Source organism: Schistocerca serialis, chromosome 7 (assembly GCF_023864345.2).
Source record: "Schistocerca serialis cubense isolate TAMUIC-IGC-003099 chromosome 7, iqSchSeri2.2, whole genome shotgun sequence".
Taxonomy (NCBI): domain Eukaryota; kingdom Metazoa; phylum Arthropoda; class Insecta; order Orthoptera; family Acrididae; genus Schistocerca; species Schistocerca serialis.
In genome coordinates, this window is record NC_064644.1 from 94,997,937 (window position 1) to 95,022,092 (window position 24,156).

At 41.6% G+C, this 24,156-nt stretch overlaps 1 protein-coding gene and 1 pseudogene across 1 annotated transcript in view; both read right to left on the reverse strand.

Annotated features, from left to right (window-relative positions):
• Window positions 1–24,156, reverse strand: part of LOC126412344 (small conductance calcium-activated potassium channel protein-like) — a 233,803-nt gene that overhangs the window by 5,572 nt on the left and 204,075 nt on the right. Inside the window, exon 6 of the mRNA XM_050081896.1 lies at window positions 15,603–15,672. Within this exon, the coding sequence (XP_049937853.1) occupies window positions 15,603–15,672 (70 nt within the window). The remainder of the gene's footprint in view (window positions 1–15,602; window positions 15,673–24,156) is intronic.
• On the reverse strand, window positions 11,039–11,156 carry LOC126413699 (5S ribosomal RNA; annotated as a pseudogene).

A 24,156-nucleotide genomic window follows, 5' to 3' on the forward strand; every position in this document is an offset into this window, starting at 1 on the left:
AGCTGCCTCTAGCAGGGTTAGATTGTTGACAGTGGTCTGAAATCTCCAGAATCCACACTGAGAGCAGCTAACGAGTTGCCTGGTTTCTAACAACCAGACCACATGACACTTAACAATTCACTCTAGAGTCTTCCCTATACATCTCGATAAGGTGATACTCATTTAGCTACTGCGATTCTGTCAGCCATAGAAAATTAAAAGATTCAAGGAGGTTTCCTTCTATGTTGGTGGAAAATGTCAAAGCACACGATACCTGATATTGTTGTGACTGGATGCAATGTTGTGTGCCTCAGACAGGCCTGATTCCAGCTCCCATGTGGAGAAAGGGGAATTGTAGGATTCAGAGCATTTGGATCCCTATTTTAACTGGCCCCTCTTGAAAGTCACATGGTAGCAGCGACACGTCATATCCTGGCTGGAATGCACAGTAGTTTTTGCAAAAGTATCTTCCTGTGTCTGAGCAATGTCTCTGGGCGTCATTTGGAGATATCCCTGTTTCAACCCTGCTGCTATTGGTAAACAGCCTGGAAATCCTCTAGATGGCTTCCCATACTTTTGTAGGGCAAGTGGAACTGTTGATGGAGTTGAGAAACTCTTGGCATGACCTCTTTTTGCTCTCCTTAATTATGCTTCAAGCCTCAGCTTTCGCGAGTCGAAAGGCTCTGAGGTGGTCTGCTACTGGGCAACATTTAAACTGGTGAAGTGCCACATGCCTATCCTGGATTGCTGAATGGCACTCAGCAGTCCATGAGGCAAAGACTGCCTCCTAGGACAGTTGACAGACTTGGGGACGGGTAAGTCAGCAGCATGTTGCATCACTCGTGTCATGTGGTCTACCCAACCCTGGATGATGTTGCATTGCTTGAACACAGCCAGCTGGCTGAACAGTGTTCTGTTAGTGCTACTGACCATACTTTGGGTAGTGCTCTATCCAGTAGGTGAAGGCACAGTGGGAACTGGTCACTGGAATGAAGATCATCAATGACTCACCGAACACAGTCTGCGAGGGCTGGAGAGCAGAAAGAGAGGTCAATGGCTGAGAATATCCCAGGAGCAGTGCAGAAATGAGTGTGACTACAGGTGTTGAAGATGTACAGCTCGTGAGATGTCATGAGGCTCTCCAAAACCTGACCCCAAGGGCAAGTAGAGGTTGAGCCGCACAAGACATGATGGGCATTGAAGCCTCCCAGGAGGAGAAATGGTCAGGGGAGTTGTTCTATAAGTTCTGTGAGTGTCTTAGAGTCTACTGCATCTTGCAGAGGTAAATACAGCAAACAAACAGTGACTTTCTGACACATATTAATTTTAGCTGCAACTGCTTACAGGTCAGTAGCCAGGGAGAGGGCAGAGGAGGGGTGCGCATCAGTGACAAACACAGTGACCCCTCCCTTGGTTCTTTCCCCCAGTAGGTAATCCATGCGGTATAGGGTACAGCCCCGTAGCACAGGGACATCAGTATCTTTAAAATGTGTTTCTTGTAAACACAAGCACAAGGGACATGCCTGTGCTAGGAGTTTCAGTTCCTCCACATGAGTGCTGAGCCCATTCATGTTCCACTGTAGTAAGGGAATCATTGCACTGGGGGCTGCCTGGATCTGAGGCATCTAGCTCCATGATTTCCTCCTCATCCTTGAGACATGTCAGAATGATGTCTGATGGTGCCTGGCACAGCTTTTGACTCGAATGTCATGATCCTTTCCCTGCACCCTGTCCATTTGAGGATAAGGGGGAAATCGGGCATCGAGAGACACACTGCTTTTTGTCTCTCTTCTTGATGCTCACTGCAGAACTGTTGCTAGCATTTTCTGTAAATGCTTGGATTGCTTTATCCTTAAGCACTTTGCTTTGGCATGTACACATGCAAGTACAGTTGCTGGTGGTGGATAGTTGTACATTGGACGTCGTCTGCATCACAGCATTGACCTCAGGAAGAGAGTTTTGCACCACAGAAGCACAAAAAGTGGTGAAGACAGGGTGTTCCATCACCTTATATTACGTTTTGGCTTCTGCATAGTGGATCCACTTGGTCACTTTCAGTTCCTGAAGTTTTCATTCCTCTGCAAAAGCAGGGCAGTCTTGGCTCCAGACTAGGTGTCTCCAGGAGCAGTTAACACAGACTGCTGGAGATGGACAGTCATTCCCAGCTTCATGAGTTGCCTTTTCATGTTTCCCTCAGGTTGCTTCACCCCCACAACTCAGCTTTGTGTGACCAATATTCTGGCACTTGTAGGACCGCATAGGATTAGGTAGGACCGCATAGGATTAGGTATGTAAGATCCCCATTCCCTGTGACACGTAACATTTCACTGCCATGCTGCAGAGTGGTCACTGAAGAATGCTGCCCAGAGCTTATCGTGACTGGCGGTGCTTACCAGCCCCCAACTCAGGAACCTGGGGTTGCCAAGCCCATATTCAGCAAATGAATTCTGAGTCCCTGAGGGGATTTATGTTGGCCATACCATAGCTTTTGTGCTGGGTGATGAGTGTACCTGTTTTATTTGCCACAGTTAACAGTGGGGACTTTCACATTTGAGTCTTTCTTCTTCCGCTTATGCGTGTACCCTGTGGTTGCGCAGGGTCGGCATGGTTAGGAATGGATTTGGCAATGTTAATGTGAAGGGGTGGCCGGACACCCTTCCTGCCGCCACCCCATACCCTGTGGGATGGAATTGTACCCCAGCTATCTGCGTCTAGTGTAATCCATGGAACAGTGCGAATGTGTTCAGATTTCTGTGAGCTGTATAACTGAGGCGGGACATGGGGACCAGCCCAGGATTCACCTAGGGGGATGTGGAAAACTGCCTAAAAACCACATCCAGGCTGGCCGGCACACCAGCCCTCGTCATTAATCCAGTGGGCAGATTTGATCAGGGGCCGGTGCACCTACACGAGTCCAGGAAGCAGTGCATTAGCACTCACGGCTAAGCTGGCGGGTGAATTTCACATTTGAGTGTCTTACTTATATTCACTGCACAGTATAATGCTTTGTCAGTCCTCTTCTTAATCTTTTTCTGTACATAATCAAACAATTTTACAAATATTTTACAGTTTATAATTGTAACAACTTCAGTAGTAGCAACATATTTTGCTACCTGAGTAGATACCTGAATGTTACCACTTTACAGCATACAAACACGAAACAAAAGTTGTACTTTTGTCATCAATAAAATAATAAAATTTATATCATATTTAAAATATCAGTATCATTAGCAACTGTAAAAGGCACAAACAGACAACAAATTGGCCATTAAAAAATCGTCTGTACTGGTGTAGTACTTATTAAGAAAGTAGAGTTTAAGAATTGCTTTGAAATATGTAATATTTTGTTTTGTTTTAATATTGACATGAGCACTGCTGCTTGCAGTTGGTGTACAAGTTAACACCACTGGATGGAATACTGTGGGTCACTCATTCAGATTTATTAACCAGAAATTATTTGTTATTTATTTTTATCATTTCCAGAAGATTCTCAAATGCTGTAATGTTTGCATATTCTGGAATATTTGATGTTTGTATAAACAGCAGCACTCTCCATCCAGGAGACAGTTCTGTTCTGGCTGTAATCAGATGTTCATAATATGTGTACTTTCAGTGTTTTGTCCACTGTGGGCTCATTGTCATCATTGAGGCACTTACCTTCCAGGTCAATATCCCCAGTCAGGGCCCGTGAGTTTAGACGCCACCCAACCTGGATTCACAGACTTCTTTACTGCCACTAAAACCAACTTTGCCTCTGCTATTTGGTCAGAAGCCTCCATGTTCCCCTGGAGACACCCCACAATCCTGGAGTGACTCATGTGACTTCCACTGAGCTTTGTCCCACCCTAGACTTCTGCAGGGGTACCTATGGGCATCGGTTCACCATAACTCCCAATGGCAGGTCATATGGACCCCACATCACCTGCATTTCTCTCCCTCAGTGGTTGTTGCAGGGAGGAAGTGAATGTGGTGGCACCAGTCAAAGTCGCTATGGAAACTGAACAGCTTGAGCAACATTACTGTCGACCATCATGTCACCACTACTCAGATGGCACTTATCGGGAGTACCTGTATTTCAAATGGCCCACAACAGTTCTAAGTTAGATGTAAGGCAATCAATGAAGTATGCACCGATCAGCATATTGGTTTGGTTTACACTGTTAATGCTGTGGACCCTAGTTGTCATTGGCAGAACTCTAATACTATGCAAACTGTATTTTGATTGTAATGCTTACTTAAAATAGTTTACACTGGTCTGGAAGTGTTCTCTAACAGATCTCAAACTGAAAAATAAAGGGGGGCAAGTCTCATCTATTTTTGGTTGTAACTCGCCTTTAGAAAATTTAGTGAGTAAATATACTGGCATGCAAAGTAAGAATCCCAAGGTATCTGAAGAGACCTCTGCAGGATGTTTGGTTGTCAACTTTGCATAGTATTCCTACTGCACCCTGCAGGAGATTTCTTCTTTTTCTCCCTCTCCTCCTCCTCCTCCTCCTTCTTCTGCTGCTGCTGCTTCTTCTAGTCTCTTTAAATAATTTGTTTGTTGTGTTCTTCAGTCCAGAGACTGGTTTGATGCAGCTCTCCATGCTCTCTATCCTGTGCAAGCTGCTTCATCTCCCAGTACCTACTGCAACCTACATCCTTCTGAATCTGTTTAGTGTATTCATCTCTTGGTCTCCCTCTATGATTTTTACCCTCCACGCTGCCCTCAAATACTAAATTGGTGATCCCTTGATGCCTCAGATTATGCCCTACCAACCGATCCCTTCTTCTAGTCAAGTTGTGCCACATATTTCTCTTCTCTCCAGTTCTATTCGATACCTCCTCATTAGTTATGTGATCTACCCATCTAATCTTCAGCATTCTTCTGTAGCACCACATTTCAAAAGCTTCTATTCTCTTCTTGTCCAAACTATTTATCGTCCATGTTTCACTTCCATACATGGCTACACTCCATACAAATATTACCAGAAACGACTTCCTGACACTTAAATCTATACTCGATGTTAACAAATTTCTCTTCTTCAGAAACGCTTTCCTTGCCATTACCAGTCTACATTTTATATCCTCTCTACTTCGACCATCATCAGTTATGTTTCTCATCAAATAACAAAACTTATCTACTACTTTCAGTTTCTCATTTCCTTATCTATTTCCCTCAGCAACACCTGTTTAATTCAACTACATTCCATTAGTATCCTCATTTTGCTTTTGTTGAAGTTTTTCTTATATCCTCCTTTCAAGACACTGTCCATTCTGTTCAACTGCTCTTCCAGGTCCTTTGCTGTCTCTGATAGAATTACAATATCATCTGCAAACCTCAAAGTTTTTATTTCTTCTCCATGGATTTTAATTCCTACTCCAATTTTTTCTTTTGTTTCCTTTACTGCTTGCTCAATATACAGATTGAATAACATCAGGGGTAGTCTACAACCCTGTCTCACTCCCTTCCCAACTACTGCTTCCCTTTCATGTCCCTCAACTCTTATAACTGCCATCTGGTTTCTGTACAAATTGTAAATAGCTTTTCGCTCCCTGTATTTTACCCCTGCCACCTTCAGAATTTGAAAGAGAGTATTCCAGTCAACATTGTCAAAAGCTTTCTCTAAGTCTATGAATGCTAGAAACATAGGCTTACCATTCCTTGATCTATTTTCTAAGATAAGTCGTAGGGTGAATATTGCCTCACATGTTCCAACATTTCTACGGAATTCAAACTGATCTTCCCCGAGGGTGACTTCTACCAGTTTTTCCATTCATCTGTAAAGAATTTGTGTTAGTAATTTGCATCTGTGGCTTATTAAACTGATAGTTCGGTAATTTTCACATCTGTCAACACCTGCTTTCTTTGGAATTGGAATTATTATATTCTTCTTGAAGTCTGAGGGAATTTCGCCTGTCTCATACATCTTGCTCACTAGATGGTAGAGTTTTGTTAGGCCTGGCTCTCCCAAGGCTGTCAGTACTTCTAATGGAATGTTGTCTACTTTCGGGGCCTTGTTTCAACTTAGGTCTTTCAGTGCTCTGTAAAACTATTCACGCAGTATCATATCTCCTATTTCATCTTCATCTACATTCTCTTCCATTTCTATAATATTGTCCTCAAGAACATCGCCCTTGTATAGACCCTCTATATACTCCTTCCACCTTTATGCTTTCCCTTCTTTGCTTATTACTGGATTTCCATATGAGCTCTCGATATTCATGCAAGTCGTTCTCTTTTCTCCAAAGATCTCTTTAATTTTCCTGTAGGCAGTATCTGTCTTACCCCTAGTGATATGCACTTCTACATCCTTACATTTGTCCTTGCTTAGCCGTTTTGCTTTTCCTGTCGATCTCATTTTTGAGACGTTTGTATTCTTTTTTGCCTGCTTCATTTAGTGATTTTTGTATTTTCTTCTTTCATCAATTAAATTCAATATCTCTTCTGTTACTCAAGGATTTCTATTAGCCCTCGTCTTTTTACCTACTTGATCCTCTGCTACCTTCACTATTTCGTCTCTCAAAGCTACCCATTCTTCTTTTACTGTATTTCTTTCCCCCAGTCTTGTCAATCGTTCCATAATGCTCTCCCTGAAGCTCTCTACAACCCCTGGTTCTTTCAGTTTATTCAGGTCCCATCTCCTCAGTATACCACCTTCTTGTAGTTTCTTCAGTTTTAATCTACAGTTTATTACCAATAGATTGTGGTCAGAGTCCACATCTGCCCCTGGAAATGTCTTACAATTTAAAACCTGGTTCCTGAATCTCTGTCTTACCATTATATAATCTATCTGATACCTTCCAGTATCTCCAGGCTTCTTCCATGCAAACTACCTTCTTTGATGATTCTTGAACCAAGTGTCAGCTATGATTAAGTTATGCTCTGTGCAAAATTCTGCAAGGTGGCTTCCTCTTTCATTCCTTACTCCCATTCCATATTCCCCTACTGCTTTTCCTTCTCTTCCTTTTCCTACTATCAAATTCCAGTCCCTCGTGACTATTAAATTTTCATCTCCCTTCACTATCTGAATAATTTATTTTATCTCATCATACATTTCTTCAATCTCTTCATCATCTGTGGAGCTAGTTGACATATAATGTTCAAACATTAAGAATTACCTTGAAGAAAATGGTCTATTGACACACAGTCAGCATGAGTTTAGAAAACATCGTTTGTGTGAAACAGAACTAGCTCTTTATTCACATGAAGTGGTGAGTGCTATTGACAAGGGGTTTCAGATCATTTCTACATTTCTGGATTTCGGGAAGGATTTTGACACTTACCACACAAGCAGCTCGTAGTGAAATTGCACACTTACGGAATATCGTCTCAGTTATGTGACTGGATTTGTGATTTTCTGTCAGAGAGGTCACAATTCGTAGTAACTGACGGAAAGTCATAGAGCAAAACAGAAGTGATTTCTGGTGTTTGGCAAGGTAGTGTTATAGCCCCTCTGCTGTTCCTTATCTATATAAACAATTTTGGAGACAATCTGAGCAGCCATTTTCATTTGTTTGCAAATGACGCTGTTGTTTATTGACTAATAAAGTCAACGGAAGATCAAAACAAATTGAAAAACGATTTAGAAAAGATGTCTGAATGGTGCAAAAATTGGCAGTTGATGCTAATAACAAAAAGTGTGAGGTAATTCACATGAGTGCTAAAAGGAATTCGTTAAACTTTGGTTAGATGATAAATCAGTCTAATCTAAAAGCTTTAAATTCAGCTAAATATCTAGGTATTACAATTATGAACAATTTAAATTGGAAGAAACAGATAGAAAATGTTGTGGGGAAGGGTAACCAAAGACTGTGTTTTAGTGGCAGGACACTTAGAAAATGTAACAGACCTACTAAGGAGACTGTCTACACTATGCTTGTCCGTCCTCTTTTAGAATACTGCTGCACAGTGTGGGATCCTTACCAGATAGGACTAACGGAGTACATCAGAAAAGTTCAAAGAAAGGCAGCACGTTTTGCATTATTGTGAAATATGGGAGAGAGTGTCACAGAAATGATACAGGATTTGGGCTGGAAATCATTAAAAGAAAGGCGTTTTTTGTTTCAATGGAATCTTCTCACAAAATTCCAATTACCAACTTTCTCCTCCAAATGCAGAAATATTTTGTTGACACCGACCTACATAGGGAGGAACGATCACCACGATAAAATAAGGGAAATCAGAGCTCGTACAGAAAGATACAGGTGTTCATTCTTTCCGCGCACTATATGAGATTGGAATAATAGAGAATTGTGAAGGTGGTTTGATGGAACCCTCTGCCAGGCACTTGAATGTGATTTGCAGAGTACCCATGTAGATGTAGGTAAACTTGTACTACTGTGGTAGGTGTGGGTTTCGTGTCTGTCTTGGCTACTATAATGCGTTCACTATGCTGTTCATAGTATCTTACCTGTGCTCTCTTTTTTTTTTTATTAAACCTACTCCTGAATTGCCCCTATTCGTTATTAAACCTACTCGTGCATTACCCCTATTTGATTTTGTATTTATAATCCTGTATTCACCAAACCAGAAGTCTTCTTCCTCCTACTACTGAACTTCACTAATTCCCACTATATGTAACTTTAACCTATCCATTTTCCTTTTTAAATTTTCTAATGTACCTGCTTGACAAAGGGATCTGACATTCCATGCTCCAATCTGTAGAACACCAGTTTTGTTTCTCCTGATAATGACTTCCTCATGAGTAGTCACTGCCCAGAGATCCGAATGGGGGACTATTTTACCTCCACAATATTTTACCCAAGAGGATGCCATCATCATTTAACGATACAGTAAAGCTGCATGACCTTGGGAAAAATTACAACTGTAGTTTTCCCTTGCTCTCAGCCAATCACAGTACCAGCATAGCAAGGCTGTTTTGGTTGATGTCAAAAGGCAAGATCAGTCAATCATCCAGGCTTTTGCTCCTGCAACTACTGAAAAGGCTGCTGCCTCTCTTCAGCAACCACACATTTGTCTGGCCTCTCAACAGACACCCCTCTGTTGTGGTTGCAGCTACAGTATGGCTATCTGCATCGCTGAGAGGCATGCAAGCCTCCCCAACAATGACAAGGTCCATGGTTCATGGGAGGGGGGGCAGGGGGGGGGGCGGGCAAGGGGGGGAGGGGAGGAGGGGGGGCAACTATGGTTACAAAAGTTAATAAATTAGACAAGTCAAGTTGGCTAGGAGAGTATTGCTGCTAGATACAGCAGATAAACAGTTCTGAGTATCTCACTTAAAAAAGTGAATGACGTCGATTAGTTCCAGTAAGATGGATGTAGAGAAATTATGGGCAAAGTTCAAGCATAGTGTAAATTGTGTTCTGGAGAGTTACGTGTTTAGTAAGTGGATGAAGGATGGAAGAGACCCATCTTGGTTTAATAATGAAATTCACAAGATTCTGAGGAAGCAGGGGCTGTTGCACTTTCAGTTCAAAAGAAAATGCACAAATGACAACAAGCAAAGGTTAGTAGAGATTTGTGCACCTGTGAATAGATCTATGTGTGGAGCCTATAACAGCTACCACCATATACCGTAGCAAAAGATCTGGCAGAGACTTCCATTCAGTCCCTTGTTTATCGGTCTGATGTGGCAGTTGAAGATAGCAGAATGAATGCCAAAGTTTAAAATTTCATGTTCAAGAAAATATTCACACAGGAGAATTGTACAAACATATGTTTATTTGACCATTGGACAGACTCCTGTATGGATGAAGTAGTAATAAGCATTCCTGATGTAGAGAAACAACTGAAAGATTTGTTCAGTTTGCTGCAGAATCCTTGAAAATATTCTCAGTTTGAATATAATAATTTTATTTTGAGACCGAGAAGCTTATGGTCACTAATCAGAAAGCATTGCTAATGCAAAACTCACCTTGCACTTTTCTCACATGATACTCTGCGAAATATGGATGAAGGCCAACAGGCAGATTCCATATTTATAAATTTCCAGAAAACATTTGACACAGCAGCCCACTGAAGGCTGTTAAAGAAGGTACGAGCATATGAAATAAGTTCACAGATATTTGAATGGCTCAAAGACTTCTTGAGCAATAGAATCCAGTAATAGAACACTCAACAGCAAGTGTTCACCAGAGGCAAGGTTATCATCAGGAGTGCTGCAGGGAAGTGTGACAGGACAGCTGTTTTTCTCCATATGCATCAATGATTTGGTGGATGGGGTGGCAGCAACCTGCAGTTGTTTGTTGACAATGCTGCGGTGTGTGCTAAGGTGTTGAAGTTGAGTGACTGTAGGAAAATACAAGATGACTTAGACAAAATTTCTAGTTGGTGTTATCAATGGCAGCTAGCTCTAAATGTGGGGGAATGTTAATGCAGATGAGTAGGAAAAACAAATTTGTAATGTTTGGATGCAGCATTTGTAGTGTACTGCTTGACACAGTCATGCCATTTAAATATCTGGGCATTAGGTTGAAAACTGATATGAAATGGGATGAACATGTGAGGGCTGTGGTAGGGAAGGTAACTTTACTGGGAGAATTTTAGGAAAGTGTGGTTCACTTGTAAAGGAGACGGCATAGAGCATACTGGTGCGACCTAATACTGCTGAAGTGTTTAGGATTGTTCCAATTGGACTGAAAGAGGACATCAAAGCAATTCAGAGGTGGGCTGCTAGATTTGTCACCGGTACATTCAAACAAGATGTAAATGTTACAGAGATGCTTTGAGAACTCAAATGGGAATCCCTAAATGGAAGGAGGGAGGATCACCATTGAGAAAATTTAGGGAACTGGAATTTGAAGCTGACTGCCGAATGATACTACTGCCACCAGCATACATTGAAGATAAGGTATGAGAAATTAGGGCTCATACTGAGGCATATAAAAACTAAAACTCCTCCCAAACAGGCCATGAAGGCCCAACAGTACCGACTAGCCACCGTGTCATACTCAGCCCACAGGCATCACTAGTACAGAGGGGCACATCACTAGTACGGAGAGGCATGTCATTAGCACATCCCTCTCCCGGCCGTACGTCAGTTTCCGAGACCAGAGCCGCTACTTCTTAATCAAATAGATCCTCAGTTTGCATCACAAGGGCTGAGTGCACCCCGCTTGCCAACAGCGCTCGGCAGACCAGATGGTCACCCATCCAACTGCTAGCCCAGCCCGACAGCGCTTACCTTTGGTGATCTGATGGGAACCAGTGTTACCACTGCAGCAAGGCTGTTGGCACTGAGGTACATAAACAGTCATTTTTCCCTTGCTCTATTTGCACATGGAACTATTATTGGTACAGGGTAACCTCCACTACACACTGTATGGTGGGTTGTGGAGTATCAATGCAGATGTAGAAGTGCAACTTTTGTGATATGTAACCAAATTACTTGGAAACTGCCTTTCCTGGTGGCTGCAAACCCAACAGTAGCAAACATTTTTGTACCGGATGCGTACTCTGCATTTGGCTTTTCTATTCAACATTTTGTGCTTTCTGTTCAACCTTCAGTGCTATGTCAAGCAGGAGTCATCATCAGCTCTCTATTTACATTATTGTTTGAGGTTAGACAAGGTTCCAAACTTTCATACATACATAGTGTTGAAACCTTCAGCAGCATCATACTTCTTTAAAGCACTCTGTGATCCAGGGAAACTAGATCTGCACAGATTAGAACAGCAACAAGTGGTTTTCCCTCCATCTCTTTTAGCCAATAGGCCTCCCATTTCATGGTGGTACAAAATCTTCATGGCTCCCTACATTTGTTTGGTAATTTTAACTCTACAGTTAAGGCACAAGCAGAAATAGGGCCATTCTGCACCATGCCCTGATTAAATATTTTCTAAATTTTCTGGGGGTCAACTTTTTTCTAAAAACTGATCTCATGGAAGCTTATTGTAAGCTTCCATTAGATGGTGGTTCCAGGAAAATTTTAGTATTGTATATCCCCTCTTTGGCATCTATCAGTACAACACATTACCAATTGGAGTCATTAGAGTGCTGACCATTTTTCAAAAATTTTTGGAACAGGTCATTACAGGCATCCACCACTGCATAAACTATCCAGATGAAATTTTGATAATGGGGCATACTAACTAAGAACATTTATGGGCGTGTGTATCTTTTCATGGCCTTTGTTTATAAGGCCTTGAGTGTAATATTTCAAAATGTTCTTTTCTTCCTGTCTTCTGTTATGTACCTTGGCTACATTTGCAGTGAAAGTGAAGACAGCCTTCAGACCACACAAGATTAGGTTGCAGCATTATGCAAAATGCCCTTCCCCTGGTCAGTAGAAGACTTCCAAGTGTTTTTAGGCAAGGTTAACTATTATGTCCAGTTTATCTTATTTGTGGTTTCTGTTGTCTACCTGTTGAATCATTTTTGCAAAATGTGGTTCTTTTTCAGTGGTAGGACACTCATCAGAAGAAATTTCAAAACCTGAAATCATGCCTTCAGTCTGTGCACTGTTTACAGATGTATTAGCTCCATTTATTACTAACACCAGCTATGGATGCCTCACTGCATGGCATTGAGGCCATCCTGTCTCACAACCTTGCCAATGGTACTGAAAAACTATAGTATTTGTGTCCAAAACATTAAAGTAGGCCCACGGACATTACTCACAAACTGAAAAAAATAGGCTGTCTGTTGCTTTCATTCTGAAATAATTTCATATTTTCTTTTTTGTATGGCCATAAATTCCATTTAATTATGAATCATAAGCCATTATTATCAGTAATCGAGCCCTCAACTAAGCTCCCAGAATGTGCTACCAATCACCAGCATCAGTGCTCTATACATTACTGTCTGTCCACAATACTCGAATATGGATGCCTAGTGCTGACTTCCCATAGGCCCAGACCAGACTTTGACAGTCAGGGAACAGTCTGTTTTTAGATGGACACTCAAGCAAAGGAATACTTCGAAGACTTTACAACCATTTTAGAGATGCTACAGCAGCATTAATGCATGATCCACTTCTCCTGCAGGTCTTCCAACATGTCTGCATTGGATGTCCCACCAAGTCGTCAGCCACATCTCCATCAGGCCTCCAGTACTTATTTGGCTAAGGTGTTGACTGCCACTAGCACAGGAAGATAACAACTGCTGGCAGCTGACAGCATCCTGCAGTAGTGAATGTTGCAGCTGGTCCACTGCAGCTGCCACACATGGACGATGATGTTACATGGGTCGTTTGTTGTCTGTCACTGTACAGCCTGCCAAGCACGTTTGTCAGTCATCCCCATTCTGTCCCCCCTCCAAAGTCTTATTCTCAGTGGCCAGCAACTATTCATCCATATAGATTTCCCCAGCTCCTTCCTTGGAAAAATGTGGTGGACTCCTTTCTTCATTTTCCTCCTGTCATCACGTTGCAGCAGATGATAACATTAGCAAGACATTGGGGAGGGTGGGGGGGGGGGGGGGGCTTCAAAAAAAGTTTTTGCCATTGTAGAAGCACCTCACACCTTGGTTACTGACAACAGACCTCAGGTCACACCATCTGAGTTCATGCAGTTCTGCGCTTGCAATAACATTAAGAATTTATGACACTACCATTCGTCCAGCTTTTAATCGCATAGCAGAACACACCACTTGTACTTTTTGAACAGAAATGGTAAAGAGCTGTAGGATCAACTAAATCTGACTCAGTTCTCAATAACTTTTTAGCTTTGTAAGGTCAATGCTCATAGTCTGGTAGAATTATTGCATGGGGTTCTCATCAGACTATACTGAATCTTTTCTTCTTGCCACCTGAGCAAGCTGAATAAGAAGTGGATCTCATGTTGGATTCGAGTCCATTGCAACACAACAGGACTACCAGATGGTTATGGCACCATCTATGCATGGGGTGCTGTGCAGTTGGTTGCAGGCCCCCAGCTAGATGTGTCCTCTGTCTGTAGGGCTATCACAGCAACAATGGCCTTCATACTGGGACCTCTTATCAGTTGGAGGCACTGCCATATCTGCCGGTACCAGGATAGGTGCAGTCTGCTTCTGAAGTTTCCACGCCACCTCTGGAGCCTCTAGCTCCAATTTCACCACCATTACCTGGGGACCAGAACATCACACCTTATCACAGGGGCTCCCTCAAGCAACTGTCCACTGCCACTTCACTGTCCTCCCATGCATCAGACTGGCCAGCTTCTGCTCTCTGTGGAGATGTGAAAATGGAGAAATCTTGCACTCCCACCAGATGTATCAATGGAAGACGTCACATTATCAACAAGTGTAATTAAATTTACAGCCAGCGAGGGCACTGCCAGAAAGGAAGGAACAGCAGCCACAGTTGATCAAGCATGTGAGATCTGCTAGCTGGCCAATTTAAGACTAAGTGGCCTTCAGCTCACTCTCATTTTCTGTGAGTCAGCAGATACCACGTTCCAGTACAACTGATGCTTCCCTAGATGATGCCATTATATTTATTGACTGCTGGATAATGAAATGCACAACTCTGACTGTCATACAAGTTGAATACATTTATGTGTGAGACTTCTACAGTGAAGTTACACTTCAGCATCCTGAGACTGGAATTATTATACAGCCAACTGAACTAACCAACTATTGCAGAAGTTTCCACCACTGTGTATCAATATCACCATACCTGTGTTACTATATGGCCACTGCCCTTTATTTGCGTTAACCTGCATGCATAGTAAATTAGTTGTGCAAAACATCATTTTTTCTTTTTGGCTCCGAACAATTACTTTATTTTACTGTGAACTTTTCTTTCACACTGCAGTATACCTGTGCCAGTAAAGTAACTGTTGGCTTAGAAGAAAGAGTCACAAAGCAACTACTGGTCAGAATTTACTGTGAGGAGGTGAAATGTTTAGTAGGGCCTAATAGACATATAGTGCAAGTATATCCACTCATTAGCTTCTGGAACTATTGATTCCTTCCTTGTGGAGGAAACAGGGATAGTTTTGGGATGATTAGAAAGGAAAGGCAGCTCATTGCTGAAGAGAATTGGCTTAAAATTCTGTCTCATATTTTTTAAAATATGTCTTTATCTACTTGTTTTATAATTTATCAGAATATTGAGACTCTGGGATGTAAATTCTGCAAATTCTAATCCTTGTATTGAACAGATCTTCCCTTCGCCTGTATATGGACAGCTAATAATCATCCATGTAAGTTTACACAAATGCTTACTTTGATGTATTAGACGAAAAGAGGATGCACTGTACAATTTTTTTTTTTTTTTTTTTGTGGAAGTAATTGTGATTTTCCTAATATACACAAGTGCATATCGAGTAATTTAGGAGTTTCCTGATAATTATCAGTATGATCTGATTAACACTACTCGTAATTTGTAGTTAATATACTTTACAGAAGTAGCCTGCTGTGTCTGCTTCTGCCTGTTAATGTACAACTTGACTCACTCCACATCTGTGAAGTCTCTCTTTTGTGATGGGATTGATGGAACATGATATGCAAATGAATGAATGAATGAATTTTTTTGAAATGAAAATTCTTGAAATACACACTAGTGCTTCCCAGCAGAAGGGGCAACTGAAAGAAAATATGACATGACTGCTTATACTTTTTAATGCTCTCCAGCTTCAATTCTAGTTTTACATTAGACTTTCAGCAGACTACTTCTGTGCATTCAGTTTACTTGCACAGACGGATTTATTTTCCTTTAAGAGTTATCTAAGACAACCAATAAAATAATTGTTTCTACCTTTGCCATATCAGTTATCGTGTTGGCATTATCCATGAGTTTTCGTTGGTCCATCTTCACTTTTCTCAAGCTGTAAAGGAAGTAGATTGAGTTTTAAATAATTTGCTCACTTATAAACAAAAATACATACTTAGAATCTATCTCTTTTGAAGATTGCTAATGAATATTTTAATGGCAGTGAAATCAGATTGAAATGTAGCAAGATGGAGTGCCTGATTTGCTATAACCCACTCCTAAAATAAACACTTTTTTCTCCTTTTCTACTCAGTTTTACAGATAATACATAAATCATGCACATGTGAAACCTACAAATTCTTATTTAAGCTGTATATTTCAGAACTTGATTATTGACAAAAGTTTTATTGAAAGAAATATAAAAAATTTATAATTCATGACAACAAAGTACACTTCTCAATTCAAACCCTTAATAGTGGATTTAAAATTACACAGAGATGATAAAAATCATGGGATATCTGCTAATATCATTTCAGACCTCCCTTTGCGTAACATATGCAGAACACAATATGACATGGACTCAACAAGTTGCTGGAAGTCACCTGCAGGAATATTGAGCCATGCTGCCTATGCTGCCTCTATAGCCATACATAATTGGAAAAGAGCTGCTGGTGCATGAACTGACCTCATGATTATATCTCATTAATGTTCCATGGGATTCATGTCAAGAGATCTGGGTGGCTAAATCATTTGCTCGAACTGTCCATAATGTTCTTCAAACAAATCACAAAAACTTGTCGCCTGGTGACATGGTGCATTGTCATCCATAACAATGGAGTCCGTGAATGGCTGCAAATGGATTTCAAGTTGCTGAATGTAACCATCTCCAGTCAATGATTGGTTCAGTTGGACCAGAGGACCCAGTCCATTCCTTGTAAACACAGTCCATACCACTTTGGAGCCACCACCAGCTTGCACAGTGCCTTGTTGACAACTTTGGTGCACGCCACACTCAAACCCTACCATCTGCTCTTACCTACTGAAATTGGGACTCGTATAACTAGGCCATGGTCTTAAAGTGATCTAGGGTCCAACTGATGTGGTTATAAGCCTAGGAGAGGTGCAGCAAGCAATGCTATGCTGTTAGCAAAGGTACTCTCATTGGCTGCTGCCATAGCCCATAACCCCAATTTTGTCTAACTATCCTAACAGATATGTTCATCATATGTCTCACATTGATTTATGCAGTTAGTTGATGCAGTGTTGCTTGTCTGATAGCACTGAAAACTCTACACAAATGCCTCTGCTCTCTATCATTAAGTGAAGTTCATTGGCCACTGTGCTGTCCATGGTGAGAGGTTATGCATGAAATCTTCAAATATTCAATTCCCTAACGATTCATGAAATGGAATGTCTGATGTGTCTAGCTCCAACTACCATTCCATGTTCAAAGTCTGTTAGTTCCTGTCATGTGGCCATAATCATATTGGAAACCTTTTCACAGGAATCACCTGAATACAAATGAAAGCTTTCCCAATGCACTGCCCTTTTATACCTTGTGTACATGATACTGCCACGGTTGTAAATGTGTGTATTGCTATTCCATCATTTTTTTCACCTCAGTGCAATGTGCCTCATTTGAAGGCCCTTAGTCTCACCTTTCCAGATAATATCTCACCTTATTGAAAACACTCTAATTAAAACGATGTCTCTATTCTAAATTATTGTCATCAGTAGAATACCAGAATTTTTGAATCTTAAAATGTAATCCTCCCAAACTCCATTATTATAGTACTGTGGCCCTAATTCTGCATAAAAAATGGCTGTTTATGGTTTCCATGGAAAATCTTTAAGCTGGTTCTCATCTTATTTCAAAAGTAGAAAACAGAGGTAGCTATACAACAAAAAGGTTAGAAAGCATGGACAAATTGGTAAAATGATACAAGCACGCATACGCCAGTGAGTGATACTGGGCCTGTTATTGTTCCTTTATTTCATGAATGACATGAGAGATAATGGAAGATAAACTCAAATTACTTTGTATAAAGATGACTCAAAATCAAATATGCTGCAGAAGCAACAAAGAATTAGCACAAAATACCAAACAAACTGTCTAAGAATTTGAAACTTGTATAAATAATAATGCCATGAAATGGAGCCTTAAATAAACACAAAGTGTCCATTCCAAGATCAAACAAAATTTTATATATGTGGTGACTATCGATAATAAAACAAACTACTCCTGTGATGAGTTGTGATCTTTGACTTCTGTCAATGCGCTTGTGTTTTTGCTTTCACATGTGTTTCAGTTTACATGTTGTGTTACTTCAACAATAACACACATTCTGTATTTAAAGTGGTGTCTTCTCGTATCTCCATTGAGCATAGACAGATATCATCCACAGTGGTGACCCAGAATCAGTTTTCATTGGTGAATTATTAGTTCTGTTTCAGAATTATTAGTTTTGTTTCATGTATTATTGTTACTCATTATCAACCAATAGAAAATGTATCGCCTACTGTGTAGTACTTTGGACCTTGCTTTTCATCCCTACATATTGGATTTTGACTGTGAAGCACAGCCAACATCGATAGTGTAAGTACCAGTTTCACCTGATTTTGTATCTGCAAGTCACACTGCCTTCATTCAATGAACCTAAGCTTGTATGTGCCACAATGGCTAGACCCGTATACTACAGCTGCATTACAAATGGCAGTGTATGGCGGCTACCACATCCCATCTACCACTCCAAATCACAGCTTATGCCAGTTGAAACAGGAATTCATACCTCAAGCTTTTGTCTTGATGCATCTACCACATCCCTTGGCATCTTACCCACAACAGATGAAGGACAGTTATTCCAGATTTATGTGGCAAGGTACTGTTCAGTCTTCCGATCTACAGCTTCATCCTTCTATGGCCATGGTCATTCTATCTCCACAGACAGGTTTTCATCTGCACCTGTTGTGTTGAGCAAGCCTTGTGGCAAGCCTTGCCCCCCCCCCCCTTCCCCCCACTCCTACCTATGGTGACATTGGGTAATGCATCACACTTTCGTCCCACTTCATATGGTGCCACATCCCACTTCATATGGTGCCATCAATCAAGAGTCTTCACCATCTATGAGGAAGGTACCAGTGCAGCCACCTACATCACAGATCTTATCAGTGACCTACTACTGAGCCTGCCAGCAGAGCTCAAATATGCTACAACAAATGGAAGAATCATCAAATGTCTATTGATCCACCAGGAGAAGCTATTCACCACATAATCCGCAAGGAACATCTAGGCAAAAAATCATCTTTACAGATGTGGAGGCACCTGCAGGCACAGGTGGGACAAGTCATGCCTGATGCCATTATGGATATCGTGCTCATCAAGCATCCACATGAACTCCACCTGCACTTCCTCTCTCAATCCATCTATCCTCCGAAGAGCTAGCTTCGGATGGCAGACCAGGCCTACAGAATTATCAGACACAAGCAACTACTTCCTACTGCTCTGCTCTGGAGAATGAGAAAGTTGGTAGCAGTGGCTCCACTCCCTTATTCTGATGATGCACTCATCTGATAGAGGTTGCACAAGAGCTGACTTGCCATAGCAAAGTAGCATGCAACCACCTAGTGGCCAGCACCACACACACTGCCATCTTCGGATTTCTTAACACCTACGAGTCCTGCCGACTCACTATCTGGATGAGCAATCAACCACAGTGTAGCACAACAATTGGTGCAAGTGACAACTGACTCACTCCCCACCCAGAGTAATTATGCTGCTGGTTCCTGGTCTAGGTGCCATTGCTCACAACACTGCTGTTCAGTTCACAATTACTGAATATGGTAACCACAACTTGAGGATGCCTCTTATATCTAAGACCACTACAATAACCTGAACTTCCTTATGGATATGGGAGTGGATGCCAGCATCATCCCATCCTCTTGTGCCCCCACTCAATTAATTCCAGCAGAACTTGGTCTCTGTGCAGCTAACAGCTAGCACATTAATGTTCACAGAACAGTGGAACTCTGGCTCCAGCTCTCACTGCAGATGCAGTTCATTTGGACATTTCACATCATTCAGATGTTGATGGTCCAGACCTTGGAATTGATTTTCCAAAAAGCTTTGGTCTCTCTCCAGATTTGCTGATGAAATCCCTGATTTACCATACAACAGGCATCCACATCCCAGGCTTCTACAGTCCTTCTAATGCTACATCTCCTTCAAGACTTGATAAGATTCTCCTACCTCTACCCGAGGGTGAAACACTGATAGTTCCCTCCTGACACTTTGTTTGAGATCACTAATCGATGTGCTGAGATCAATGCTATACACAAAGAAAATGATTTAGCTCACAAACCTTATCAATGACGCACCAGAGAAACTGGCACATGCTTAACACAGTCTCAGCTGCCTCACTGGTTTGTGGCTGACGCATATCACCCTCACTTCCTCCACAACCATGATGGCCCCAGCAGAGCCTTTGCCTGCACAAGCTAAGGTCAGTGACATCGCTCTTTCAAATGTTTTGCCTACTTGCACCAACTCTTTGCAAGGTCGTAATTGTGTTCTTTGCTTGCATACTTTGTGCTATCACTAACGGTACTTGTCACAGGATAACAATGATGATAGGATCTCCTGTGCATTACAAAAAACAATGCCTCAGCCCCAAAAAGTGTCATGCTAAAGCAGTTATTCATGAACTTTTAGGTGCGGACATTGTACGCCCTTCAGACAGTAACTGCTCTGCTCCCATTCACCTTGTGCCTAAGAAGGATGGTTCTTTTTGGTTGTGTGATGACTATTGGAAACTTAACACACGCACTATTATGGTCAACTGTTCCATCGCCTACATTCAGGACTTCATGCAACTGCTTAACAGGGTTAGAGTATTTAGTGTTTTTTAATGTCACAAAGCTTACCATCAGATTCCTATGTTAAAAAATGATGTTCCCAAAACAGCAATCATGGACTGTTCGGATGCCTTAGAGCCCAAAAAATGTGGCTCAGACTTGGCAAAGATTTACTGATTCTCTTGTTGCTATGGCTGTCTCAACTACATTCTTATCTATTGCACCTCCACCAAGGAGCTTGAGCAACATTTAACACATGTTCTTAAAGCACTCATTGATCACAGTGTGGAGACATACCCCTTCACCGTGGAGGGAATCTGTCCAACTTCGGACCATGTTGCATCAATTAATGACCTGCCATTACCAGAGACCATTCTATGATGATTTCTCAGTATGCTAAATTTTACCTGGCACCATATGCCTCATGCTTCTTTTCTACCAGCCCCATTGATGGACACCTTGGTGGGCAAGAACACTTCTGGGATATGGAAGGTACAGTGGTCAGATGAAATGCTTCAAGTGTCAATGCACATAAGACTGCACTTTTGAACACTGTCACACTTGTGCACCTGCTACTGGACATTCGCATCTTCCATTTCTGTCACAGCTGACGTGAGTGACACTTCGACCGGCACAGTTCTACAACAGCATGTTGGTGATACAACACAAACCCTCTATTTTTCTTGAAGAAACTCACTGCTTCTCAATGCAAATGGTCAGCTTTCAACTGTGAGTAACTCATGGTTAATAAAGCCATACAATACTTCCATGACTACTTTTAAAAGCACGAAGTTATGATTTTTACTGATCATAAACCACGTACTTGCATTATTCATAACCCTGCACAAGACCTCACTCCATTGAGAGTCTGCCACATGGACTTGATTAGCCAGTATACCACTGACATTTGGTATATCAGAGGGGCAGACAACATGGCTGTGGATTACCTGTTGTGAGTGAACTGCCATCTCTTCTCCACTAGACGTGGATGAACTGGCTCATATCCAAGTAGATGATGCAAAACTTCAAAATCTGCAACATGATCTTAACTCGGCATGATCATGGTTTCCTGCTGCCTTCCTGTTTACTCAAGCAACCTCTGCCCCTTAGTTCTGACTCCATTGGATAGTTTGCTTGGCTACACATGATCTACCACACCCAAACACCAAGTCTACAACCCACCTTATTATAGAACCTTTTGTTTGGCTCAGCATGCCTTCAACACATGCATGTTGACATCATGGAACCCATTCCCTCATCTGGAGGGTTCAGATATATCCTTTTGGCCATTGATCAGGTAACCAGATGGGTTGACACTGCTCCTCTTCTGGACATCAATGCTGATTGTCACACATCCCTTTGTTTCTGTATGGATTTCGTGGTTTAGATGTTCCTCTTCCATCACTACTGACCTGGGATGCCACTTTGATTCTCTGCTCTTCACCAAATTGTGTGTCTTGGATTGGATTGGATTGATTTGGGGGAAGAGACTAAACAGTGAGGTCATCAGTCTCATTGGATTAGGGAAGGATGAGGAAGGAAGTCAGCTATGCCCTGTCAAAGGAACTATCCCGGCATTTGCCTGAAGCAATTCAGGGAAATCATGGAAAACCTAAATCAGGATGGCCAGTTGTGGGACTGAACCGTCATCCTCCAGAATGCAAGTCCAGTTTGCTAACCACAGCGCCACCTCGCTCAGTATGTATCTTGCACAGTGTCAATAACTTCCTTACAATTGTGCACCACCCGCAGAGCAATGAACAAGTTGAATGTTCACACCGTACACTTAAAGCAATTCATATCCCACAGTGACCCTTGGTCAGAGGTCCTGGTCTTACTTGGCATCCACACAGCTCACGAAATTGACTTGAATGCCTCCTTCACTGATAACCTCTATGGTGAGCCTCTATTGCTATCTGCAGAGTTCACTGAGAACACCAAACTCCCATCTCTGGATGTGTTTTCTGCTCTAGCTGAGTGCACCTGCTCGCACATCGCTACTATACACATGCTGGCCCCACATCCTCACACCCTGCCATGGGTGTTCATACATAGCGATTTGGCAAACTACAAGTATGTCATGCTACGCAGTAACACAGTCCAGGTGGCCCTCCAACCTCCATATTCTGATCTGCTTAGGGTACACAGGCATGCTAATAACACAGTGGACATCCTTCTCAATTGGAGTCATCAAACAGTTTCTATTAACCATGTTGGATCACAGATTTGACTCAGGAGCACACAGACGACATGGTTCTTGCTGCAAGCAATGACAATTCAATCCAAGCTTCTATCTCTCCCAGTGCACAACACAACACAAGTGCTGTGTGTGAAGGTTCTCCAGCAGCGATAATCAGCTTCATGATTCTCCTGTGTCCTCACAGCCCATGTCTGACAGTGCAGTTGTCTTCACAGTCAACATCTCCAATTTCTGTGACACGGATCTCTCTATTCAGCTCTGCAACAGCATGATCTTTGTGTTAGCTGTGCCCGTTTGGCCTCACGATGACCAGTCTTCCATTTACTCCTTTCAGATTCTGAACAGCACTGATGAAGACGTCACAGCTCCTATCAACAAGGAGGGCAGCCTGTCCATCACTGTCCCGCTACTTCTACCTCAGCATGGACAAGCATGCTTGCTAGAGGTCCTTCTTTCCCTTGCAGGTTGATGCCTATGCCTCCCTGATTAGCTGCAGGACTGCTAGCTGGCATTCACATTTTCAACTTCAACTAGTCTCTGAGAAAAGGTCCAGCCATGTCTCCCTTAGGGACTGGACATGAAACAGCTGACCACACAACCTTGCATAACAGTTCCTTCAATGTAGCCCAAGCATCTGACTCCTCTACACATCTTCCTATCAAACAAACTACTCCTACGATGAGTTATGATCTTCGGCTTCAGTCTGTGCTGTTGAGTATTCAATTTTGCACGTATTTCAGTTTACATGGTGTGTGTGTGTGTGTGTGTGTGTGTGTGTGTGTGTGTGTGTGTGTGTGTACATACATAGACCATGAATACAACATTTCGTAATGATGTGGAAAGTGTCACTTTAATGTAGGTTTTCTCTACACAAAATAATAAATAATTTTTTTTCAGTTACTACTTCATATCTAAAAATTCATCTATTGAGTAGAAGTTGTCATTCAGAAATTCTTTTAATTTGCTTTTAAATGTTGGTTGGCTATTTGTCGGACTTTTAGTGGTATTCAGCAAATGACCAAAAATTTTTGTGGCAGCATAATTATCCCCTTTCTGTGAGTGTGTGTGTGTGTGTGTGTGTGTGTGTGTGTGTGTGTGTGTGAAGAGAGATTTTTTCGGGGGAGGGGGTTATAAAACAGTTTTGTTAATGCAATCAGTGTTCTAAGTTATGTAACAGACTTAACTGTTAGTGAAATTGTTTGTTGTGTTTATTTTATATCAGTTGTTAGCTAAGGCATATTTTTTTGGTGTACTGAAAAAGCAAACCTCATCAGAGTGTAGAGTGTAAAAAAAATTAACAACTATGCTGAGAATGAACAAAATGCAATCATGTAAACTATTATTCAAAAGTCTTGACTTAATAACAATTCCTTTTCTGTTTACATATGAAATACTCTTGTTTGAGTTTAAGAAAACTTTTGGAATGAAATTCTTTTACACGTACTTATGAAGCAAGGCATAGATTAGGCTAAATGCTGCCTTGTCAGAGACAAGGCTCATTTGAAAATACCCTGTATTACATGGCTATGAAGTTTATTAACAAAATAT